Source organism: Cherax quadricarinatus, chromosome 85, assembly GCF_038502225.1.
Source record: "Cherax quadricarinatus isolate ZL_2023a chromosome 85, ASM3850222v1, whole genome shotgun sequence".
In the NCBI taxonomy this organism is placed as follows: domain Eukaryota; kingdom Metazoa; phylum Arthropoda; class Malacostraca; order Decapoda; family Parastacidae; genus Cherax; species Cherax quadricarinatus.
The window spans coordinates 16098627-16122809 of NC_091376.1; the positions used below are offsets into that span (position 1 = coordinate 16098627).

General features: G+C 39.3%; 1 protein-coding gene across 1 annotated transcript in view; it reads left to right on the forward strand.

Annotated features, from left to right (window-relative positions):
* The window catches only part of LOC128703130 (uncharacterized), a 129102-nt gene that overhangs the window by 95420 nt on the left and 9499 nt on the right, over window positions 1-24183 (forward strand). Inside the window, exon 4 of the mRNA XM_070103456.1 lies at window positions 424-582. Within this exon, the coding sequence (XP_069959557.1) occupies window positions 424-582 (159 nt within the window). The remainder of the gene's footprint in view (window positions 1-423; window positions 583-24183) is intronic.

The window sequence follows — 24183 nt, forward strand, 5'->3', positions numbered from 1 at the left end:
TATTTTATGGCATTAATTTTAATTTTAATGAGCGAAATTTAAGTTATTTAAAATTGTTATATCATGTGATAAGTTATAATGCTGTATTCCTAGTGATAAATGCACCTTATTGTACCGTATTATTAAGGTCTCCATTAAGTGTATAATACAAATGTTACAATGGATATGAATTTCGTTAAGAGGGATTGGAAACTGAGCAACACTCACCATGGGGGATTTGAACCAGCCTTTAGTAGAATATTTCCAACATTTCACTCGTTTTCACGCGACGGGCTGGAGTTTTGAGACTCTATGACCGCGGGTTCAATCCCGGCCGGGGTATGGTTTTTTCAGGAACTATGTCTTGTTATTCATTAACCGCTGCAACGCTTTGTAAGTTACGTTGCTTACTGATGTTATTTCCTCTCCTGATACGCTCTGTAGTGCTTCCACGTGATGCGGGACTTCGAAGGCCACGTGGTGAAAATGTTAGCTGGCATGTGGGGAGGCTGTAACACCTGGCAAGCTAATAACGCGACTCCCGTCAGGGATTCTATGCTAAACAATTCCAGAGCCATGAGCCATGATCAGCCAGTACTGTGGGTATGTAACATTTATACTTTTTAGGAAGAGTTGGGAAGACCTGCTGAATATCCAAAAATAAATTCTTCCGAAAAAAATGTAATTGGCTGATATATACACACTGATATGTATTTTTTTATTATTATATTATACCTGTTTTGAACAAAACTTTATCATCCTTAACAAGCCTGCAAAATGTTCATATATAATTGATTTTATCCTGTTCAACTTGCATTATGTCAGACTAAATATCGTTAGATTATTAAATTAGTAATGTTTTGAGTAGTTCTCGCGGAGTTACTGTCACAATGAATGAACACTTAGAGATAACTCATTAATTACACTAAGATAAAACTCAATAACTACACTAAGAGATGTGTGATGAATGGTTTGAAAAAACCGACAAGTTGAAGATTGAGACACTTATGCAGCATATGGGAATCTTTATTCAGGAAACGTTTCGCCACACAGTGGCTTCATCAGTCCAATACAAAGAGGAAGGCGTAAGGAGAGGAGGAGTATGAGGTAATCAGTCCCTCAGCCTGGAGTCGATGTGTTCAGTCCATCAATCTTGTAGAATGTGGACTGAACACATTGATGGACTGAACACATCGACTCCAGGCTGAGGGACTGATTACCTCATACTCCTCCTCTCCTTACGCCTTCCTCTTTATTGTTTTATTGTTTTGTTCCCACGGACTCTGTTAACACCTGTCTACAAGCCCTGACCATTCGTTATTAAAGAACCAATTTTTCTGTCCTTGTTCAGCAGGGGAAAATGGACCCTTCACACTCCAGCTATGAGAGATTAAGCTAAATCTCTCACTCATCTTATTTGCTTCCACATATAAGTGGTGTTTATTTCTGAGAGTGATGAATCTGGCTGCGATGAGTCCTGGGTACCGTCTTCAGGGGCCTGTCCGGCAATTAATTTTTTGGGGTTTGTTTTCTGTCCGATTTCCTCCAGTTTTGGTGCACAAGACGAAGTACTTTCTCTAATTACTGTAAATATTTGCCAATAAGATACCTCAAACAACAACTGAGAAACGACTGATTTACTGAAAAAGCCCTTTGGCAGGTCACTTCTCCTATATGGGACGACGTAAGGTTGTTTGGACACTTGGTGCCGAGAGAACAATGTTAATACGAATTTTGGATAAAGTTCCTGTGCTCTAAATATCTTATCTTCATTTCACAAAAAAATAAAGTTTTTAGTTCTTGGAATGCTGAAAAAAATCTTCTCTTTACTCCCACATAAATCCCAAAATATTTGGAATATTTGCACAAAAATTTTATTGGAAATTAGAGAAATCATTATTTTACAATTTCTGTGAATATTATTCCACTTAATTAAATAATAAAAGAGAAGTGAAGCGAAATAAGTGAATAAGTTACTTCCGAGATATTGGCCTGGAACGCCGGCCGTCCCGCCGTCTCGAAAAAAAAAAAAAAAAATCAGCGAAAATCACGTTTGTTTCTGTGTATTCCTTAGTAAACTGATGTTCTAGTGCAGTTATCCTCTTCAAAATACCGTTTTCTCTTACTCAAAGACGACATGGGGATGAGTAACTTATTTATATCGAAATATTGCTGGTAGACTCTCGCCATATTATGGCCTATTTTATTCAGTCTAAAGTATATAACATGTTTATATGATATTAATAGTGTTTATTATATCATATTACATCAATTCTGATAGATAAATAAGCCATAGAGTTGATATATAAGCTGATATAAGTGTAATAATGAAGTGATTTCTCCTGGCTCTCTCTGGAGCCGGAATACTGCCGAGTGTTCCCAGATGGTTCCTGGTTGGCTGACACTCTACGGATAAGCTCCGCCTACTCTTATATGATGCCAAATAGTCAAATATTATATTAGGAAGAATAATGTAAGAAAAAGCTATAAGAAAACAAGAAAAAAATCCAAAAAATATATGGGTTGTTAGCAGATGTGCTACCCATATCGCCGTCACCATTATTATTATTTTTATTAACACACTGGCCGATTCCCATCAAGGCAGGGTGGCCTGAAAAAGAAAAACTTTCACCATCATTCACTCCATCACTGTCTTGCCAGAAGGGTGCTTTACACTACAGTTAAACTGCAACATTAACACCCCTTCTTCAGAGTGCAGGCACTGTACTTCCCATTTCTAGGACTCAAGTCCGGCCTGCCGGTTTCCCTGAATCCCTTCATAAATGTTACTTTGCTCACACTCAAACAGTGTCAGCATAGTTGCTGATCCTCCTTTACATGTGTTGTATGTATAGATTAGCTGAGCATCATAGTACCATCCATGTGTTTATATAGAAGATCCCTATGAGGCCTAGTGACTGTATGACGTCACGGGGTGCAGCATAAGTGAGTGGGTCGCTCTGCCTCACTCTCACTCGGCGCTTAGACATCCAGGCAGTAACACGGCAGGCTGGGCCCATCCTTTCCTTACCACAGTCTGACAATATAAATCGTTACAATCCAACAAGTGAGTTTACCTTATCCATCTTATCTCCTTCCAAACCCCCTACGACAAATTGGTGCCAGCAGAGGGCCTGTAATTCTGACGTTTACAGCGATTTCTGGAGATAAATTTCTACTGAGCCAGTCGCCATCTTCTGACGCTAGGCCTGCTGAGAAGGTTAACGCTCGATCTAGCCAGCCAGCTACCCCTGCAAGCGTCTACCAGCTCTCTACATTATTCACTGGTCAGTCTCCTTGTATTAGTGTTTATCTGCTTATTTGCATCACTCCCGAGGGGTTGACCCAAGTTTGCAAAATAAGCCAGCAGCCAGTCTGTGGTGAGGAAGTCAGTCAGCCTAGCCTTACATCATCCAGCCTTTGCCTGCCAAGCCAGCTTTCCACCCCTGCTGTGCTCATTGTTAGAAGTTATCAAGCCATTCTGTGTGAAGGGTTAAGCAAAGCCAGCCAGCAACTAACCCAGGTGACTAACCGAGGTGACTAACCCAGTACTCAAGTAAACCACGTGGGTACAGTCTTCATTACTTTGTGCTTCAAGCTCCAAGCTATTCTGAGTGCTTTTTCACCTCTGTGGTGTTGTGGTATTTCGTGGGTTTGTTTTAAGCCAGCCCGGCTTAGAATATTTTCGCGCCAGTGAGGGTGTCCCCAGTGAGGCTTACGCCGTTCATCCCATAGGCCCAGTTACCATGCGGTCTCGCCACTGCGGCCTCAGCCCTGCCTCAGCCCACTCACCAAACCACTACCACTGTTTTTGTACTCTTACTGTGGGTTCTAGTACCATATTTAAAAGATCACATAGGGGGTCAAGAGCTAGAGTGTGTTTTTTCATCAGTGGTGCCATCGTTGAAAGCCTCCTGTGGGAGTCCATCGTCGATTTAAGCACAATTCTACGATCATGTGTGCAGAGGAGCAGCGAATGTAGTCAGCCACCAGTCTCCTCTACCCTTCACGACCATCCTCCACCCTCCACCCGACTTCAGTTAACAACGCCGCTACAATGATAATATTTTTCATAGAGACATTTGCAAGTGTTGAGGCATTTCTTTTTTGTGTTCCAGTGATTTTTTTTAGTGACATTCAGTAACTCTTGATTAGACTCAGTATTTATTATATACTGTTTGCAATATTTTTTTTCTTCTTAATTCAGTGTTAATTTTCGTGCATAATTTCATGTCTGTTGTGTTGTGTTCTTTTTTTATATACTTGAAGTAAGTACCTTAGTGTTTTTTCCTTGTTGTGTGCAACACATATGAGCAGTATAGAACTTGTGTTTACACTTCAGAATCATCTTGTGTTCTCAGTATTCCAGTGAAGTAATTCAGTAATTTATTACCTTGTATTCTGCATCACAACTCAGTGTTGTCTGTTACATTTTCCTCCCAGTATTTGCGTATTCTTGTTTTGTTTTCTCTGCATGTGTTGAACATTCTTGTGTTAATTCTTTTTATTTCGCCAGTGTCTAATTTGTCTTATTTCCACAGACAATAGTGCCATTATTTTGTGCAAGCAAGAAAATTATTTTTCCAAAATTTTCACACATAAATTTTCATTGCAAGAAAATTCTAGTATTGTGTTTATATTGATGTGTTGTGTTCTGCATCACTGTAAGTGTTCAAACCTTTTGTTCTGTGTTTTTGCATCTATTATTTTTTTTGTTTCATTGAACAAATTCACTCTTAGTGCAATTTTTAAGTTGTTCTTTTAAAGTAAATCATTCTTTGTTTGTTCAGTAAGTGTTGCTTAAGCTGCAGTTAAGAGTTAAAGTGTTCACTCAGTTCATTCCTTGCTATATTTTCTTTTCTTGTAAACTGTATTTTCTTGTGTGTGTAATTTTTTTTATTATTGCACATTGACTCATTTTGCAATAATTCTTGTGCAAGCATTGTGTTGTCATTAAAATTTTTCTTGCAGAAATTTTAAGTAGTGTTGTGCAGTACTTTTGATTAGCAATTGTTATTTGCAATATTGCTACAGTTTATTTCAGTGCAGTTTCTTATGCTCTGTTCTGTGCATAATATTTTATTCTTTGTGTGCCATATTATTTTATTTTTAGTGAATTGTTTTCCCAGTTTTTCTTAATTTTGCACAAGCTTTATTGAGTCCATTTTAACATTTTTGATTGATTCATCATTTTATTGTTGAATTTCCCTATTGCATTGAGAGTAAAACAACTCACTGTGTCATTCATTCAATTTTAAAGTAAAGTTGAGCAAATTAGATTTGAGTAAAGTACAAGTTTCCTTGATTTTCAAAGTGTTGTTTATTCAGTTGAGTATTTTCTTGTGTGAGTTTCCTTGCTTACAGTGTGACCTGTCAGTTTTTTAATTACTTATGCAGAATAGTTAAGCATTTTCTTCCCATTTAAGTTCACTGTGTTGTGTGTTCCTCAGTTACATTTTCCTTTTATTTCTCTAAATTCTTGTTTTACATTTTGCAAACATGTCTTCTCAAGCGCTGCCTCAGCACATGCTGCTAGTACAACTATTGATGCGTCAGTACAAAATTTGAGTAATACCTTACCAAACAATAGACATACTCAGACTTCTAGCTCTCGCAATTTTAGTCATGATCCTTATGATGCTATGCCATTGTTCAATGGTAAGCCTGACAACTTAGAAGGTTGGTTTACCACTGTTCGAGCTAGAGCTAATGCCTCAGTAGATGGTCCTCCATCTGAGAGTTGTTTAATTAGTATCGGAAAGGAGAGTCTAGCTCGTTCTCCAGCCGCCTCGCATGTGTTCAACTTGATTCGTATGAAGGACTTTCAAGATCTAACCAGGTGGCAAGATTATAAACAGTTAATCCATAACTATCTTGAACCGGTGCGAGAAACCGATCCTTTTGTCGTTCTTAAAGAATTAGTGTGTACAGCTCCGCGGCCAGAGGAGTCATTAGATGAGTTTGCCCTTTGTCTAAATAACCTAATGTCCTCATTTGTTAAAGCAGGTCAAACTTCCAAGTACCTTAAAGACAATGATAAACCAGCCCTTGAGGGGTTTGCTAAATTAGCAGCATTCGGAGTTATTAAACAACTAATGCCACCAACATCAATGTATGTGTACAATTCTAGTCCTCTAAATGCTACTATGGGACCGCTCGCAGCTCTCATCCATGTACGTAATTTGTGTCCCGAGGGAACCTTCCCTTATCGAAAGTCTACGCCAACCACTTTGTTTACTCCTGTACTTCCTCTAGTTTGTGCTACTACCAAAACTTCCAATCTAAATTACTCGCGATCATCTTCCAAAGCTAGTGTTAAGAGTCATCATTCCCATAGCACTCGTAGCATATATAGTACCTATAGTCAAAGAACTTGCTACAATTGTGGTTTCTGTGGCCATATTACAATTAATTGTCCTGATAATCACCCTAAGAGGCATCGTACTGATGATGAGTACCAGTCAAATCTTCCCTACTGTACTTATCATGGAATACATGGACATGACACATCTGAGTGCAATGCTCTCTACAACCTTCAGTACTCTAGATCTTTCTGTGGCCATTCCAACTGCAGAGCCAGGAGAGGAAATAGAGATCGGGGTTCCCAGAACAACCAGAACGAGCCTCGTTTTTCCAATTTGGTGGAATCTGAGCGCCCCAGTCTACTTGTCCAGTCGTGACAGTAGGTGATAATGAGTACACCATCCAAGTTCAAAATTCCTATGAAGCCTTAGCCAGTCTTGAGAATGACAACCTCGCTGTTGACGCTGCTTCACACGTCTCTGACGTAGAGGAATTTGGGGATGAAGTAGAAAATGCCTTCTCGGATGACAACCCACCCTTCTATTTGCACATAACTCCAAATGAAACAATAGGTCCTTTAGTACAAGCTTCTATCCTTAATGCACCCGTTCATATGTTCATGGACTCTGGTGCACAAGTTAATATCATCAGGTCCAGTCTGTTTAAAGAGAAGCAGTTACGATGTGTCCTCCTTGTTGAACCAACTACTGTAACCTCCCTTAGTGGAGTAGCTGGTTCCCTTCTGCATGTCCGACTTCTGCATGTCAGACTTCGCTCACCTTTTCTATCCAAGGTAGAGACTTCACTGCTGCTTTTCTTGTTGTCGGCTAGATTACTTTCCCTGGCGACCTTCTACTGGGATTTGCTTCCATGCGAGACTTATGCCTTGTGCTCGACCCTTACCGATGGCATGCCCAAATTGACGACTTGATCGTTCCATTTTGGGGTACCATCTTGGATCAGAAATCTGCCATACTGCCACAGAGTACGATGTACGGATTAAGTCCTTACAAGCCAATGCATTTTCCAGTAGCGTACCCAAGCGGTCAGGCACTAGTAACTCTGTCACTCCCATCTGTGTTCCACCTACACCTTCAGACATGCAAGATAGTGTATTGCCTCAAGTGTCCAAGGACACTCAGACTGCCTTGAGTGCACAGCCTATCCCCGCAATGACTGCTAGTTCAAGTAGTAGTTTCTCCACAGGGGATGCCTTGTCGGAAAACGATTACTTGAAACTAGTAATGCTATCTCTTGTTGATGTCACATGCCGTCTGCAGAAAGACGTCTCTGTTGCGACTATTGCTCTCACTAGAGTGTCTGTTGTTGTTCCTAGTGTTCCAGATGGTGATAACATCCTAGTTGACAGTGATTCCTGCAAGGTCAAGGATTTATTTGTTGAACCTTCCTTACATGCTGTAAGAGACAGTAAGATCCATTTATTCCTTGCTAACACTTCGTGTCACAGTGTTCGTCTCAGAGCAAATACCAATCTCATTGACCTGGTTCACTATCCTTACCCTGTTCAAGTACAGGATGATGTGCCACCTGACCAGTGGGTCAGTGCTATTTCAACAAGGGAGAACTCATCCACTCCACTGGATCAATCCATTCCACCAGTTGAGGAGAAAGACTTAGCTCCCACTGACTTCCCAGACGAAGTCAAGCGTTTGTTGACTCTGTTGAACAAACGTCGTAAAGCCATTGCCTTACCAGGTGAGAAGACGGGTATAACAAACTTATTATCCCATCGTATTCCACTGGAACCTGGTATTAGACCTATCTATATACCTGCATACAGAATGCCTCATTCCCAAGTTGCTGTCGCATAAGAAATGATCAATCAAATGCTCGATGATGGAGTTATTGCACCTAGCAATTCACCCTTGAATGCGCCCTTGATCCTAGTGCCTAAGAAGGATGGTACTTGGTGCCCGGTGATTGTCTTTAGGAAGTTAAATGCGAAAACTATTCCAGATCGCTTCCCACTTTCTGTACTTGGTGATCTTTTACACAACATCGGAGATAACAAAGTCTTCTGGACCCTGGACTTGTTACAAGGATTTTGGCAAGTCCCTCTTCACGAGGACAGCCAAGAGTTAACTGCATTCTCTACTCCCAGAGGTCATTATCACTTCCTTCGAATGGCTTTTGGATTATGATCCTCTCCTATCACATTCTCTAGACTCATGACCAATATCTTTAGAGGTCTTATAGGTAAAGCACTTATGGTGTACTTAGATGATGTAATCGTCATGTCCGAAGATGTGGATACACATCTGAAAAGACTTGATATAGAACTTGGTAAGCTTGAAGAAGTCAATTTGAAGATCAAACTGTCTAAATGTCAATTTTTCAAATCAGAAATTAAGTTTCTTGGTCACGTAGTCACTCCTAGAAGGGTTACGACTGATCAAAGTAAAGTAACGGCAGTACTGAATTTTCCATCCCCCAAAACTGCTGATGCTGTAAGATCCTTTGTGGGTCTAGCAGGTTTCTACAGATCTTTCATTGCTAATTTTTCTTCAATAGCAGCTCCTCTAACTGAATTGCTTAAGAAAGATGCTCCTTTCGTTTGGATCTTCCGTCAAGAAAGAGAATTCCAGACACTAAAAGAAAAGCTAACGTCTTCTCCCATTTTGAAATTCCCAGATTTTTCTAAGCCCTTCTATTTGACAACTGATGCTAGTTCAATTGGCGTAGGTGCTGTACTAGCTCAGAAGACTGATGGCAAGTACAACGCAGTTGCATTTGCTAGCCGAGTCCTTATGAAGGCTGAACATAATTATACAGTAATGGGGCAAGAATCTTTAGCAATAGTATGGTCTTTAAAGCACTTCCGAGACATTATTTACCAGTACCCTGTTCATGTCTTGACAGACCATGCACCACTGATACCTTTATTCCAGAACAAACAACCTACATGAAGGTTAGCCAGATGGACCTTGACTATCCAAGAGTTCAATCCCACTTTTGAACATTTACCTGGCAAGTCAAATGTAGTCGCAGATGCTTTATTGCAACACGTTAGTGTAGTTACTGCAGATCCTCCATTTACTGCCGAGGATGTAAAGAATGCCCAAAGAACAGATCCCATGTGGTCTGGTGTGATTCGATTCCTGCTCCAGGAAGATCTTATTCTTACTGTGAGGCCACAAGCACCCATTAGTGACTTTGTAATGAGCGAAGAATTACTGTATCGAACAGCCGAGTTGGGTACTCCAAGTAGAAGAGTATACCAATTAGTAATTCCACAGTCACTAGTGAATGTAGCTCTACAGCTAGTTCATGATGCACCAGGTGTTGCACACCCTGGTATGGATCGTTCTGTGAAACAAGCTAGAATGAAGTACTTTTGACCACGTATGGCAACTGACATTTCAGAGTATGTTAAGAAATGTAGTGTCTGTATGCAACATACAGGAAATGTCAATGGTCCTAATCCAACCCAAGTGTACCCAACCACTAGCAAACATTGGGAAAGAGTTGCCCTTGATTTGTTAACCAATTTTAAATGTTCCCTCCAAGGCAACAAACATCTGTGTGTTATGGTAGACCATTTCACCAGATATTGTGAGTTAGTTCCTATTGCAGATAAGACTGCTGAGACAGTAACTAAAGCGTTTAAAGAACGCATTATCTGCAGGCATACCACCCCTAAGTCCTTAGTAACAGATAATGGAGGTGAATTCTGTAATGAGATTCTTGAAAATTTGTGTACCTTGTACAAGATCTCTAAATCCACCATTGTTCCTCATCATCTTGCCAGCAATGGGTTAACTGAACGAACTAATAAGAAAGTACTTGATGTCTTGAGAGCCACTATCAACCCCAATAGTGATACTTGGGATGAAGTTATACCAGATGTTCAATGTGCCATAAATTCTGCTTACAATGCTTCCATAGGTGATACTCCATATTATGCATTGTATGGTGTAGACAAGCGTTTACCCTATGAGTTGTTATATTCCACTCCGAAACCCAATTACAACCCTGATGATTTCATAGCAACTCGTACCAGCATAGCTCAGAGTGTTTTTAGAAGAATCCATGAAACACTTCATAAATCAACAGCAAAATTTACTAGAGTAACTAATAGCCGTGCTAAGCCGTCAATAGTTAAAGTAGGTTCGAGAGTTATGCTGACAAATTTCAACAAAACATCCGCAATGCCTAAGCTCGATCAAAAGTTTGTCGGCCCTTATCGAGTTGTAGAACATATCACTGGCAATAAGTATAAGGTTAGAGAAATTAGTACTGGTAAGTACAAAGAATGGCATTTAGGTCACATGAAATTAGTATGCGATGTTGATGATATTGCTACCCAGACTGATGTGACAGATGCTGAAAATCCTCTTGACTCTGTACCCTCTACCTCAAATACTCAGTCAGATAATCAACCTGAATGTCATTACTCTTTGCGTACTCGACAAGTAATAAGAAACCCACAAGTATCTTTTGTAGATACTCGTTCAGATCTCCCTCAGCCATTGCATAGGAATTCGATCCTCCCAGAGATGATAACTATTTTGCATATGTAAACCTCACCCCTCGCAGAATTGGGTTTAAATGTACACAGTCTGTATAATTGATGACCAAGGTGAAGGAAATTGTCAACTGTGTGTTTTGTTATTAACTGATCAGTTTTTCAGAATTTTTCTTTTCGTGTTCACGTTCCCTCCGTATTCTGAGAATTTGACAGCAATGATCTGAGTGCACCAGATTTGCTTTGCTGTTAATTGTACCTTGTATATATATATATATATATATATATATATATATATATATATATATATATATATATATATATATATATATATATATATATATATATATATTTATTCTTCCTCAGAATCCGTAGAGTGCATGAATACAGATCGATCGATCAAATCCATCAATATTGTACAATGATTTGTTCTTATAAGTCGTAATGCATTAAGTTGAAACTCATTACGTTAACACCCATTACGTAAAACTCATTATGTTAACATCCATTATGATAACATCCATTAGTTCTAAGTTATATATGAATTTGTTATTGTATAGAATCAGCCCAGAACCACCTGTCTGTTCAGCCTATAGTATAGTAGTGTATGTCAAGATGACCGAGCTGTCAGCATAGTTGCTGATCCTCCTTTACATGTGTTGTATGTATAGAATAGCTGAGCATCATAGTACCATCCATGTGTTTATATAGAAGATCCCTATGAAGCCTAGTGACTGTATGATGTAACTGGGTGCAGCATGAGTGAGTGGGTCGCTCTGCCTCGTTCTCACTCGGCGTTTAGACATCCAGGCAGTAACACGGCAGGCTGGGCCCATCCCTTCCTTACCACAGTCTGACAATATATATCGTTACCATCTAACAAGTGAGTTTACCTTATCCATCTTATCTCTTTCCGAACCCCCTACGACAACAGCACGTCAAGTATTAAAAACCATTTGTCTCCGTTCACTCCTATCAAACATGCTCATGCATGTCTGCTGGAAGTCCAAGCCCCTCGCACACAAAGCCTCCTTTATCCCCTCCTTCCAACCTTTCCTAGGCCGACCCCTACCCCGCCTTCCTTACACTACAGACTGATACACTCTTGAAGTCATTCTGTTTCGCTCCATTCTCTCTACATGTCCGAACCACCTCAACAACCCTTCCTAAGCCCTCTAGACAACAGTTTTGGTAATCCCGCACCTCCTCCTAACATCCAAACTACGAATTCTCTGCATTATATTCACACCACACATTGCCCTCAGACATGACATCTCCACTGCCTCCAGCCTTCTCCTCACTGCAACGTTCATCACCCATGCTTCACACCCATATAAGAGCATTGGTAAAACTATACTCTCATACATTCCCCTCTTTGCCTCCAAGGACAAAGTTCTTTGTCTCCACAGACTCCTAAGTGCACCACTCACCCTTTTCCCCTCATCAATTCTATGATTCACCTCATCTTTCATAGACCCATCTGCTGACACGTCCACTCCCAAATATCTGAATACATTCACCTCCTCCATACTCTCTCCCTCCAATCTGATATCCAATCTTTCATCACCTAATCTTTTTGTTATCCTCATAACCTTACTCTTTCCTGTATTCACTTCAATTTTCTTCCTTTGCATACCCTACCAAATTCATCCACCAACCTCTGCAACTTCTCTTCAGAATCTCCCAAGAGCACAGTGTCATCAGCAAAGAGCAACTGTGACAACTCCCACTTTATGTGTGATTCTTTATCTTTTAACTCCACGCCTCTTGCCAAGACCCTCGCATTTACTTCTCTTACAACCCCATCTAAAAATATATTAAGCAACCACGGTGACATCACACATCCTTGTCTAAGGCCTACTTTTACTGGGAAATAATCTCCCTCTTTTCTACATACTCTAACTTGAGCCTCACTATCCTCGTAAAAACTCTTCACTGCTTTCAGTAACCTACATCCTACACCATACACCTGCAACATCTGCCACATTGCCCCCCTATCCACCCTGTCATACGCCTTTTCCAAATCCATAAATGCCACAAAAACCTCTTTAGCCTTATCTAAATACTGTTCACTTATATGTTTCACTGTAAACACCTGGTCCACACACCCCCCTACCTTTCCTAAAGCCTCCTTGTTCATCTGCTATCCTATTCTCCTTCTTACTCTTAATTCTTTCAATAATAACTCTACCATACACTTTACCAGGTATATTCAACAGACTTATCCCCCTATAATTTTTGCACTCTCTTTTGTCCCCTTTGCCTTTATACAAAGGAACTATGCATGCTCTCTGCCAATCCCTAGGTACCTTACCCTCTTTAATACATTTATTAAATAATTGCACCTACCACTCCAGAACTATATCTCCACCTGCTTTTAACATTTCTATCTTTATCCCATCAATCCCGGCTGCCTTACCCCCTTTCATTTTACCTACTGCCTCACGAACTTCCCCCACACTCACAACTGGCTCTTCCTCACTCCTACAAGATGTTATTCCTCCTTGTCCTATACACGAAATCAGAGCTTCCCTATCTTCATCAACATTTAACAATTCCTCAAAATATTCATTCCATCTTCCCAATACCTCTAATTCTCCATTTAATAAGTCTCCTCTCCTATTTTTAACTGACAAATCTATTTGTTCTCTAGGCTTCCTTAACTTGTTGATCTCACTCCAAAACTTTTTCTTATTTTCAACAAAATTTGTTGATAACATCTCACCCACTCTTTCATTTGCTCTCTTTTTACATTGCTTCACCACTCTCTTAACCTCTCTTTTTCTCCATCACTTCTACTTTGTAAAAACTTCTCATATGGTAACTTTTTCTCCCTTACTACTCTCTTTACATTATCATTCCACTAATCGCTCCTATTCCCTCCCGCACCCACTTTCCTGTAACTCACAACAGCCTGATGGCTGTTGTTTCTTCCTGCTTGTGTTTTCTTTACTTTTTTCTTTCTAATGATATGATTTCTTTTACTGCTCACTCACTGATCTAACCTGCCTTTGTACTTATCTCCTTAACATGGGATCACACTTTATTCTGTTGGTATTCGTGTAATTATGATCCCTTGTGTCAACACCAGGTGACACACTAGGCTTGACTTGCTTGTGGGGTTGTTCACTGACGCTGTCGTGTTCAATGACCTCTACGATGCCAGGGTAGGCCTAAAAATACTAAAATTCAGTTAGCACCGCACTGGACCTACACAACATACATTTAAAAAAAACAAAAAAAAAAAACGTTTCGTTCATTTTTTAAGACATCAGCCAGAATTGTTTTATACCTTGCTGGAAGACGTGGTAAACACGTCGGGGTTATATATAGACTGGGGAATGGAAGGCATTCAGATTTATTTCATGGAAAGGGAGAATAAGCTCAATTTCTTGGATCAAGAGCCCTTTATTAGCATCAGGGCACCAATTTTAAATAGGCTTCCTCCTGTTATTTTATGCAAAATTTCATCTATGCACTCCACTAACAATATCAATCTTCATCTGAGTCTGCGACGTAACACTTGAAATACTGAAGCTAAACAGGCAAAGCTTTCTAAAATTATCACATGGAAGACAATTTCTGAAATAGTCTATATAAATCTGAGCAGATGGTGTTTGCACTTGCAAGTTGTTCCACAAATCATCCGCTGATAATAGTTCATATGAGGTTAAGAAATTCAATCTGATTGGAAAACTCTTTCTAAATTTATGAATGTAAAACAATACCACTGTACCTAACAATATAATGGGCTCTAGCATAAACTTCCACGAATATATAAGTTTTCAGGGCTCATTAAAATCGTGAAAATTAAAAATCCCATGAAAATGCGCGTTTTCAATAGTCCTTAATTTCGATTTTGCAGGTTTATTCTGTTTAAAACATTTTACAAGCCTAAAAGAAAAATTATTTGATTTTTTAAAGTCCAATTTCACATAATTCTAAAAAAAAAATACAATATAAAAAGCTTCTTGTGACGATTCGCCATCACTTAATGTCCAGAAGAAGCATTTTGTAGCTACTTCATGAAAATCAATTTATTTACTAAAATTCGCAAATTAAAATTTACACTGCTCAGAGAGCCAAGTAAATCCTAACAGAAAAAACTTTCTCCAGTAATAAATTTGAATCCCATGATTCCATTTTTTTAAATTCGGTAAAATTTCAAATTGGGAATTAAACAATTTGAACTTACAGGTTATCATACTCGTTTTGGAATCCATCAGCATTGATATTTGGTAATATAATTACCAAATTGAGATGTTTACAGCCAAAGTAACAAATAAAATCTTGCTCTCAGAGACACTCAGAATAAACATTCTACAGATATGGCACAGATTTCAAATAATTCAATATTTTATTAACAAATCAAGTATATAGACAAATTTGCATTCTATGTAGTTTGTAAATTGCATTACCCATTTAATGTTGAAGCCTTTCAGAAGAGGTTGATTCAAATTTATTTACTCGTCAAGTTGAGAAATATACATCTACACACTTTGTTTCACTCTCCGTCATTGTTGAAATATGGGACACTTTTTGAATGTATGAAGCCTAGCAACGTAGCTTTTTGAATTTCTCGAGAATTTTCCAGTAATCTTGGAATGAGCTCTGTATCTTTGGCCATTAAGTACCTGCACAGTAGTGTGCATATTAACTGGGACAGTGATGATATAAGATATTTATTTTTCAAATTAATGTTTATTTGAGAAATACATTGCAATGATATGACAAATGATTTTATAAGCATTTCTACACGTTATGGCATACAACTGACCAATGTTTAACATATTTTGGCAAGTTCTTCGTCGTGGTACCTGGTCCTAATAATATCAACAATACTACTTGTGTACTATAAATATATATTTACTAGCAACATATAAAGACAGGCTCCCTGGCCAAGCCTGATGTCACATAACTGTCGGGAGTACCTCACACCTAGGCCGAGTGGTCTCCCCCTCAGTTTTCGACTAAGCACAGCAGTAAGCAGGCATGAAAGCTGAACTCCTCTACGAATACTAATAATCCGTCTCAATAATAGTCAAAAGTTGTTTCCTTGCTACCTTCACTTCATCACGGAACCCTACTAACAATAACAACAACATTTAGCTTCTCCATAGTTAAACAATCCTGTTTTATGATCCTGCGTTTGGTTATTGCCCGTAGATTCTCATTGGTTTGAGGTCAGGAGAGTTTCCATGCCAATTTAGAACGCTTACCCACTTTCTTCGAAGAATGTCAGCATTTTTCTGGAAGTGTGGCATGAAGCAAAATCTTGCTGGAAAATGTCTTCTCTATCAGGAAGTCTATATCCATGACTCACGAAATCGTAATGACACGATTGCAAACAAACCATACCACGGGCGGGATTTGAACCCGCGGTCAGAGAGTCTCAAAGCTCCAGACCCAGTGGCTAACGCGACGGTCTGGAGTTTTGAGACTCTCTAACCGCGGGTTCAAATCCTACCCGTGGTATGGTTAGTCTATATCCACAATGGGAAACAAACGAGTTGCTAGGATTCCCTTGTATATGTTAGTGTTCATTGTTTTGTTGCTAAAAACCGTCCAGGGTCTTCAACAGTGAAACTACCCTAAAAGTCTTCTTAGGTGGGTGTTTTGGCGCTTGGTGAATGTGTCCATCCTGAAGAAGTTCTTCTGCTCCATCTCACTACCACTGATCTATACCCATGTACTTCAGAATGCACCTCATCTGAAAATATAACTTTCCTTCATTCATCTGTCTTCCATCCCTCATGATCGAATGATCGAGTGCCCACTACAGCCGTTTTTCCTCATAGCAGCAGTCGATTATTGTTTTCTTGCAATTCTGCCAACTTCAAGTAGCCTTCGTCGAACAGCTGGAGATCAACATTTACGCCAGCTAAGCCTAATCTCTCTGTAGATCTTTGCTGGCTTCCTTGGGATACTTCACACTATTTCTTATGATAACCTTGTGAACCTGAGGTGCTGTTTTGCGTTTTCTTCCACATCTTCCTCGACGCAGCGCTCTACAATCACCAGTGTCGTCAGCTCTCTTCAGAATTCGATAAACAGCATAGTTTCTAAGACCTATATTACTTGCATGTTTCATAAGTGTAGCATTCGTCACAAATATTAGCAGTTATCACGAATTGTAGGTGAGAATTTGGTGTAACCACATTCACTCACGGAGCATGCGTGTTGTAGCACTGACGATATGCCCAGAATAACACCACAGCTGAAGGGTTGACAGAAGTCGGTAGCAAACTCTTCTGAAAAGACCCCAAAGTACATTAATTAAGCCAAAAACTAAGATATATTATCAGATAATCACAAAATTTGCTCCTGTCCAAATTAATCTGCACACTATTGTATGTGGTAGAAGAGTGTTTTTGGTGAAAATGAGCAAAGTTAAAATTACTGTACATTCTTAATGGTTGATGGTGTGGAAAATACTGTATATATTTTCCAGAAATACAGTAGTTATATGTAAATAGATGGCCATACTGTATTTAATAAAAATTTATGTTATAAAAAATGGGAAGAAGCTGCGCCTGTGCAGAAGAGAATCGCCATTATTGTTTGAATTGAATAGGACGTTGGTGAAAAATAAGAAGAATTTTTTGTTCTCTGGAGGTTAAAATTGGGCTGACACCTCTCAAATAGGAGGCGAAATTGTTGGATGTGTATTCCTGCATAACTTGAGATATCAGGCGACTGGACAAGACGACTCCAGGAACCTCAGATAAGTCTGTGATGTTTGTAACTCTGGCCAGTGTTATTTTCATGTATAGACAGTGAGGTTTTCTGAGTATGATACACCTTGATTTCCAGTCAAATTGGTGAGTGATTTTAAGATATTCTCCTTCTGTTATATATATATGTGTATATATATAATCCTTTATTAATTTAATATACACTCCACAAATTTATATATTTACCAGCATTCCTGGTGATACATATTTCATTTGTAATTAATGGGTCCAGAGCAACTTGTGGATATGACAGTGGTAGGTATCGAAGGTGGACATTTTTTGTGACCTAGGTGTCTCAAATTCCTACTTGTTTATGTAACTGATAAATAATAATTATCTTTGTTATCATTTACTGTTATGTACATAATGAGTACATTAATTAATGAAGTCATTAATTAGTTAATTACTTAATAATTATACTATGTGAAATGACAGAAGGAGGTGGATGTTAAGTTCACAAATTTACTTAATGTGTAGTGGATTATAATTATTACAATATTAATTTGGATAAGTCAAGTATGATTAAAGATTATATTAATGTGTATAATATTAATTTTGCTGTGCCAAATTCTGGCAAGGATTTATATTAATTTGTATAATATTAATTTGATAAGACAATTCTGGCCAAGATTTATATGAGAGTATGTGTAATTGATAAGCCAAGTGTAGCTAATTATATTAATGTGCATAATATTAAACTTGCTATGCCAAATTCTGGCTAGGATTTATATTAATTTGTGCAATATTAATTTTGATGAGCTAAGCCTTGCTAAAGGTTGGTATTATTTTTATTATTATTTTTTTTATTATCACACTGGCCTATTCCCACCAAGGCAGGGTGGCCAGAAGAAGAAAAACTTTCACCATCATTCACTCCATCACTGTCTTGCCAGAAGGGTGCTTTACACTACAGTTTTTAAACTGCAACATTAACACCACTCCTTCAGAGTGCAGGCACTGTACTTCCCATCTCCAGGACTCAAGTCCGGCCAGCCGGTTTCCCTGAACCCCTTCATAAATGTTACTTTGCTCACACTCCAACAGCACATCAAGTATTAAAAACCATTTGTCTCCATTCAATCCTATCAAACACGCTCACGCATGCCTGCTGAAAGTCCAAGCCCCTCGCAAACAAAACCTCCTTTACCCCCTCCCTCCAACCTTTCCTAGGCCGACCCCTACCCCGCCTTCCTTCTACTACAGACTGATACACTCTTGAAGTCACTCTGTTTTGCTCCATTCTCTCTACATGTCCGAACCACCTCAACAACCCTTCCTCAGCCCTCTGGACAACAGTTTTGGTAATCCCGCACCTCCTCCTAACTTCCAAACTACGAATTCTCTGCATTATATTCACACCACACATTGCTCTCAGACATGACATCTCCACTGCCTCCAGCCTTCTCCTCGCTGCAACATTCATCACCCATGCTTCACACCCATATAAGAGCGTTGGCAAAACTATACTCTCATAGATTCCCCTCTTTGCCTCCAAGGACAAAGTTCTTTGTCTCCACAGACTCCTAAGTGCACCGCTCACCCTTTTCCCTTCATCAATTCTATGATTCACCTCATCTTTCATAGACCCATCCGCTGATACATCCACTCCCAAATATCTGAATACATTCACCTCCTCCATACTCTCTCCCTCCAATCTGATATCCAATCTTTCATCACCTAATCTTTTTGTTATCCTCATAACCTTACTCTTTCCTGTATTCACTTTTAATTTTCTTTTTTTGCATTCCCTACCAAATTCATCCAGTAATCTCTGCAACTTCTCTTCAGAATCTCCCAAGAGCACAGTGTCATCAGCAAAGAGCAACTGTGACAACTCCCACTTTATGTGTGATTCTTTATCTTTTAACTCCACGCCTCTTGCCAAGACCCTCGCATTTACTTATCTTACTACCCCATCCATAAATATATTAAACAACCACGGTGACATCACACATCCCTGTCTAAGGCCTACTTTTACTGGGAAATAATTTCCCTCTTTCCTACATACTCTAACTTGAGCCTCACTATCCTCGTAAAAACTCTTCACTGCTTTCAGTAACCTACCTCTTACACCATAAACCTGCAACATCTGCCACATTGCCCCCCTATCCACCCTGTCATATGCCTTTTCCAAATCCATAAATGCCACAAAGACCTCTTTAGCCTTATCTAAATACTGTTCACTTATGTGTTTCACTGTAAACACCTGGTCCACACACCCCCTACCTTTCCTAAAGCCTCATTGTTCATCTGCTATCCTATTCTCCATCTTACTCTTAATTCTTTCAATAATAACTCTACCATACACTTTACCAGGTACACTCAACAAATTTATCCCCCTATAATTTTTGCACTCTCTTTTGTCCCCTTTGCCTTTATACAAAGGAACTATGCATGCTCTCTGCCAGGTACCTTACCTTCTTCCATACATTTATTAAATAATTGCACCAACCACTCCAAAACTATATCCCCACCTGCTTTTAACATTTCTATCTTCATCCCATCAATCCCGGCTGCCTTACCCCCTTTCATTTTACCTACTGCCTCACGAACTTCCCCCACACTCACAACTGGCTCTTCCTCACTCCTACAAGATGTTATTCCTCCTTACCCTATACATGAAATCAGAGCTTCCCTATCTTCATCAACATTTAACAATTCCTCAAAATATTCCCTCCATCTTCCCAATACCTCTTACTCTCCATTTAATAACTCTCCTCTCCTATTTTTAACTGAAAATCCATTTGTTCTCTAGGCTTCCTTAACTTGTTAATCTCACTCTAAAACTTTTTCTTATTTTCAACAAAATTTGTTGATAACATCTCACCCACTCTCTCATTTGCTCTCTTTTTACATTGCTTCACCACTCTCTTAACCCCTCTCTCTCTCTCTTTTTCTCCATATACTCTTCCCTCCTTGCATCACTTCTACTTTGTAAAAAGTTCTCATATGCTAACTTTTTCTCCCTTACTACTCTCTTTACATCATCATTCCACCAATCGCTCCTCTTCCCTCCCACACCCACCTTCCTGTAACCACAAACTTCTGCTGAACACTCCAACACTACATTTTTAAACCTACCCCATACCTCTTCGACCCCAATGCCTATGCTCTCATTAGCCCATCTATCCTCCAATAGCTGTTTATATCTTACCCTAACTGCCTCCTCTTTTAGTTTATAAACATTCACCTCTCTCTTCCCTGATGCTTCTTTTCTCCTTGTATCCCATCTACCTTTTACTCTCAGTGTAGCTACAACTAAAAAGTGATCTGATATATCTGTGGCTCCTCTATAAACATGTACATCCTGAAGTCTACTCAACAGTCTTTTATCTACCAATACATAGTCCAACATACTACTGTCATTATGCCCTACATCATATCTTGTATACTTATTTATCCTCTTTTTCTTAAAATATGTATTACCTATAACTAAACCTCTTTCTATACAAAGTTCAATCAAAGGGCTCCCATTATCATTTACACCTGGCACCCCAAACTTACCTACCACACCCTCTCTAAAAGTTTCTCCTACTTTAGCATTCAGGTCCCCTACCACAATTACTCTCTCACTTGGTTCAAAGGCTCCTATACATTCACTCAAACATCTCCCAAAATCTCTGTCTCCCCTCTACATTCCTCTCTTCTCCAGGTGCATACACGCTTATTATGACCCACTTTTCGCATCCAACCTTTACTTTAATCCACATAATTCTTTAATTTACACATTCATATTCTCTTTTCTCCTTCCATAACTGATCCTTCAACATTACTGCTACCCCTTCCTTTGCTCTAACTCTCTCAGATACTCCAGATTTAATCCCATTTACTTCCCCCCACCGAAATTCCCCTACCCCTTTCAGCTTTGTTTCGCTTAGGGCCAGGACATCCAACTTCTTTTCATTCATAACATCAGCAATCATTTGTTTCTTGTCATCCGCACTACATTCACGCACATTCAAGCATCCCAGTTTTATAAAGTTTTTCTTCTTCTCTTTTTTACTGACGTTCATCTGTTGACAGTAGCATCATATCTGTACCACCATCATATCACCTGTACCAGTGCTAACGAGAGGGAAACACAGGAGACATCGTCAAATCAACAGTACAAAACTCCAAGGTTATAGGTCGGATATCCCTCAGTGCCAGTCGTGAGAAAGAAGTGAATAGTTAAACAGTCAAGGTTAATGTTTTAGTAGCTGACCTATATTCAGCTGACCAGTGTACAGTGAGAGAATCATAGCAGAAAACGCCAAATATATCTATAAGCTCAAGGAAAGTCAGGTTGTAGGTGGCGTTACTCCCCTCAGTGTTTTAAAAATGGCTGAGTCAGCAAAACAGGTCAGGAGACAACAACACCACACAACCCCCGATAAATGGAACTGAGGGGGATTTGGAAGGATAAAACCAGGGAAAAGTGAGCAGTGAAGAGGGTTTTGAAGAGGAAATTTTACTAGTAATTCAGTGGTGATTGCTAAAGCAGATACTAAGTGTACTAGGGAAAGGAAAAGAGAAATAAATATTATTGTATATGAGTAAAAGAGCGAAGAGTGAAAATGGCAGGCATTAGGGGGGTACAGGCTGCCATAATTATATTTATATTTCTTCTTCAATTCCATGAAGAAAGTAATCAGTCATGGGGGCTGGAAAAGATGAATGGAGTAACAGCGCCCTGGACAGTAAAAGCCCAACAGTTGCCATCCTACCAGAAAAGTAAATGTCACTATCGCCGCAATGTATGGCAACACCGCATACCTAAACAAAAACAGTGGCACACAGCTCTTATTGTAGCGCTCTTAAGTGGTGATATCCAAATTAATCCAGGACCTCAAACTATTGTGCAGAGGCAAAACAGACAGATAAATGACGGCAATAATGACGGTCTAGTAGCTAGGAATGATAACCTTAACTCCATATGTAATGCATACATAGGTCAATGTGAGACAATACAGCCATTATTATCTCAAACACTACCAAACAGGTGCATACACTGTACTAAAGTACGCATGAAAAACAGAAAAGGCACCTTATGTAAAATGTGTAAGGGGTGGGTGCATGATGGATGTATGTACAATTATAGCAACGGTGCCAGAATTCATTTTGTGTGTAACAAATGCACTTTGGCACAGTTACCCTTTAGCAGTGATGACATTGATTTACCTAATTTTAATACAAATGACCCATTGCCATATATTGATGATTATGATTGTTTTATGAAAACAGGCCTTCACTTTATTCATGTCAATGCAAGATCACTTCTTCCTAAATTGGCAGAGATTAGGATTCTAGCTAACAAAATTAGGGCGGCAGTTATAACCATCTCTGAATCTTGGTTGGATGATACGGTGACTGACGACGAGGTCAAAATAGATGGTTACAATATAAAACGCTTAGATAGGAACAGAAAGGGTGGTGGAGTATGTGCCTACATTAGAAATGACTTAGCTTACAACCCAAGACCTGATTTAAATAACAATAAACTGGAGATTCTATGGTTTGAAGTGCTGCTTCCTAAGACCAAACCCATCTTAGTAGGAACTAGTTACCGCCCTCCTACCCAGGACCAGTTCTTAGAAGACTTTTCCAGAGTCTTGTCCGGAGTTGAAAACAATTGCGAGACAATAATACTGGGCGACTTTAATATCTGTTTTCAGCAGCAAAATAACGGGCTATGCAAAAGGTATAAGCAAATTCTAGGATTAAATAGTTACACTCAACTAATTAATACTCCAACCCGGATCACACAGTTCTCAGCCACCCTAATTGACCACATACTTTAAGAACGAAGGAACACTGCAGAAGGCCTACTGGCCCATGCAAGGCAGGTCCAAGTCTCCTACCGGCTTAAGCCAATGCACCCAACCTAGTCAGGTCAGGTCACATTGACTTAAGGGAGGAACACGGCAACCGACCTGGTAGCACAAGCTATCAGGTCTAACTCACACCCACCCACATCTACTCATGTATTTATCCAACCTATTTTTAAAGCTACACAACGTTCTGGCCTCTATAACGGTATTTGGGAGTTACTTTGTAACCGCTCTGAGAACATTAGTCAGTCAGGCGTCATTACCACAGGTCTTAGTGATCATTTCATCATTTACTGCACCAGGAAAATAACTAGGGATAGGATAGGCCTACACAGGACAATAAAAATGAGGTCAACTAGAAACTACAGTAAAGAAACACTGGTAAATAGGCTACACAATTGTGACTGGACAGAGATAACAAGTTGCACGGACGTAAACGATGCCTGGGAAAAATTCAAAACAATGTTCACTACCATCCTTGATAATATTGCACCAGTTAAAGAGGTTAGGATTAAACGAAGAACTGAACCCTGGATGAATACTGAGATATTAGATAATATGAAATTCAGAGACCAGCTGCTAAAAAGATTTAAAGCAAACAGACAGGATATTGCAGCACTAAATGAATTCCAAAGGGTGAGGAACAGAGTACAGAGACTTATAAAAGGAGCAAAGGCAAAGCACTACTGCTCAAAAATTGAAGAGTATAAGCATAACCCCAGAAAGCTCTGGCAACAACTAAAACAGTTGGGGTATAGCCATAAGCCAGTAGACAGGTCTAACATAGTACTCACTATCGATAATGAGGTATGCCACGAAACATCTAAGGTGGCAAATTGCTTTAATTCCTACTACACATCTGTTGCATCAA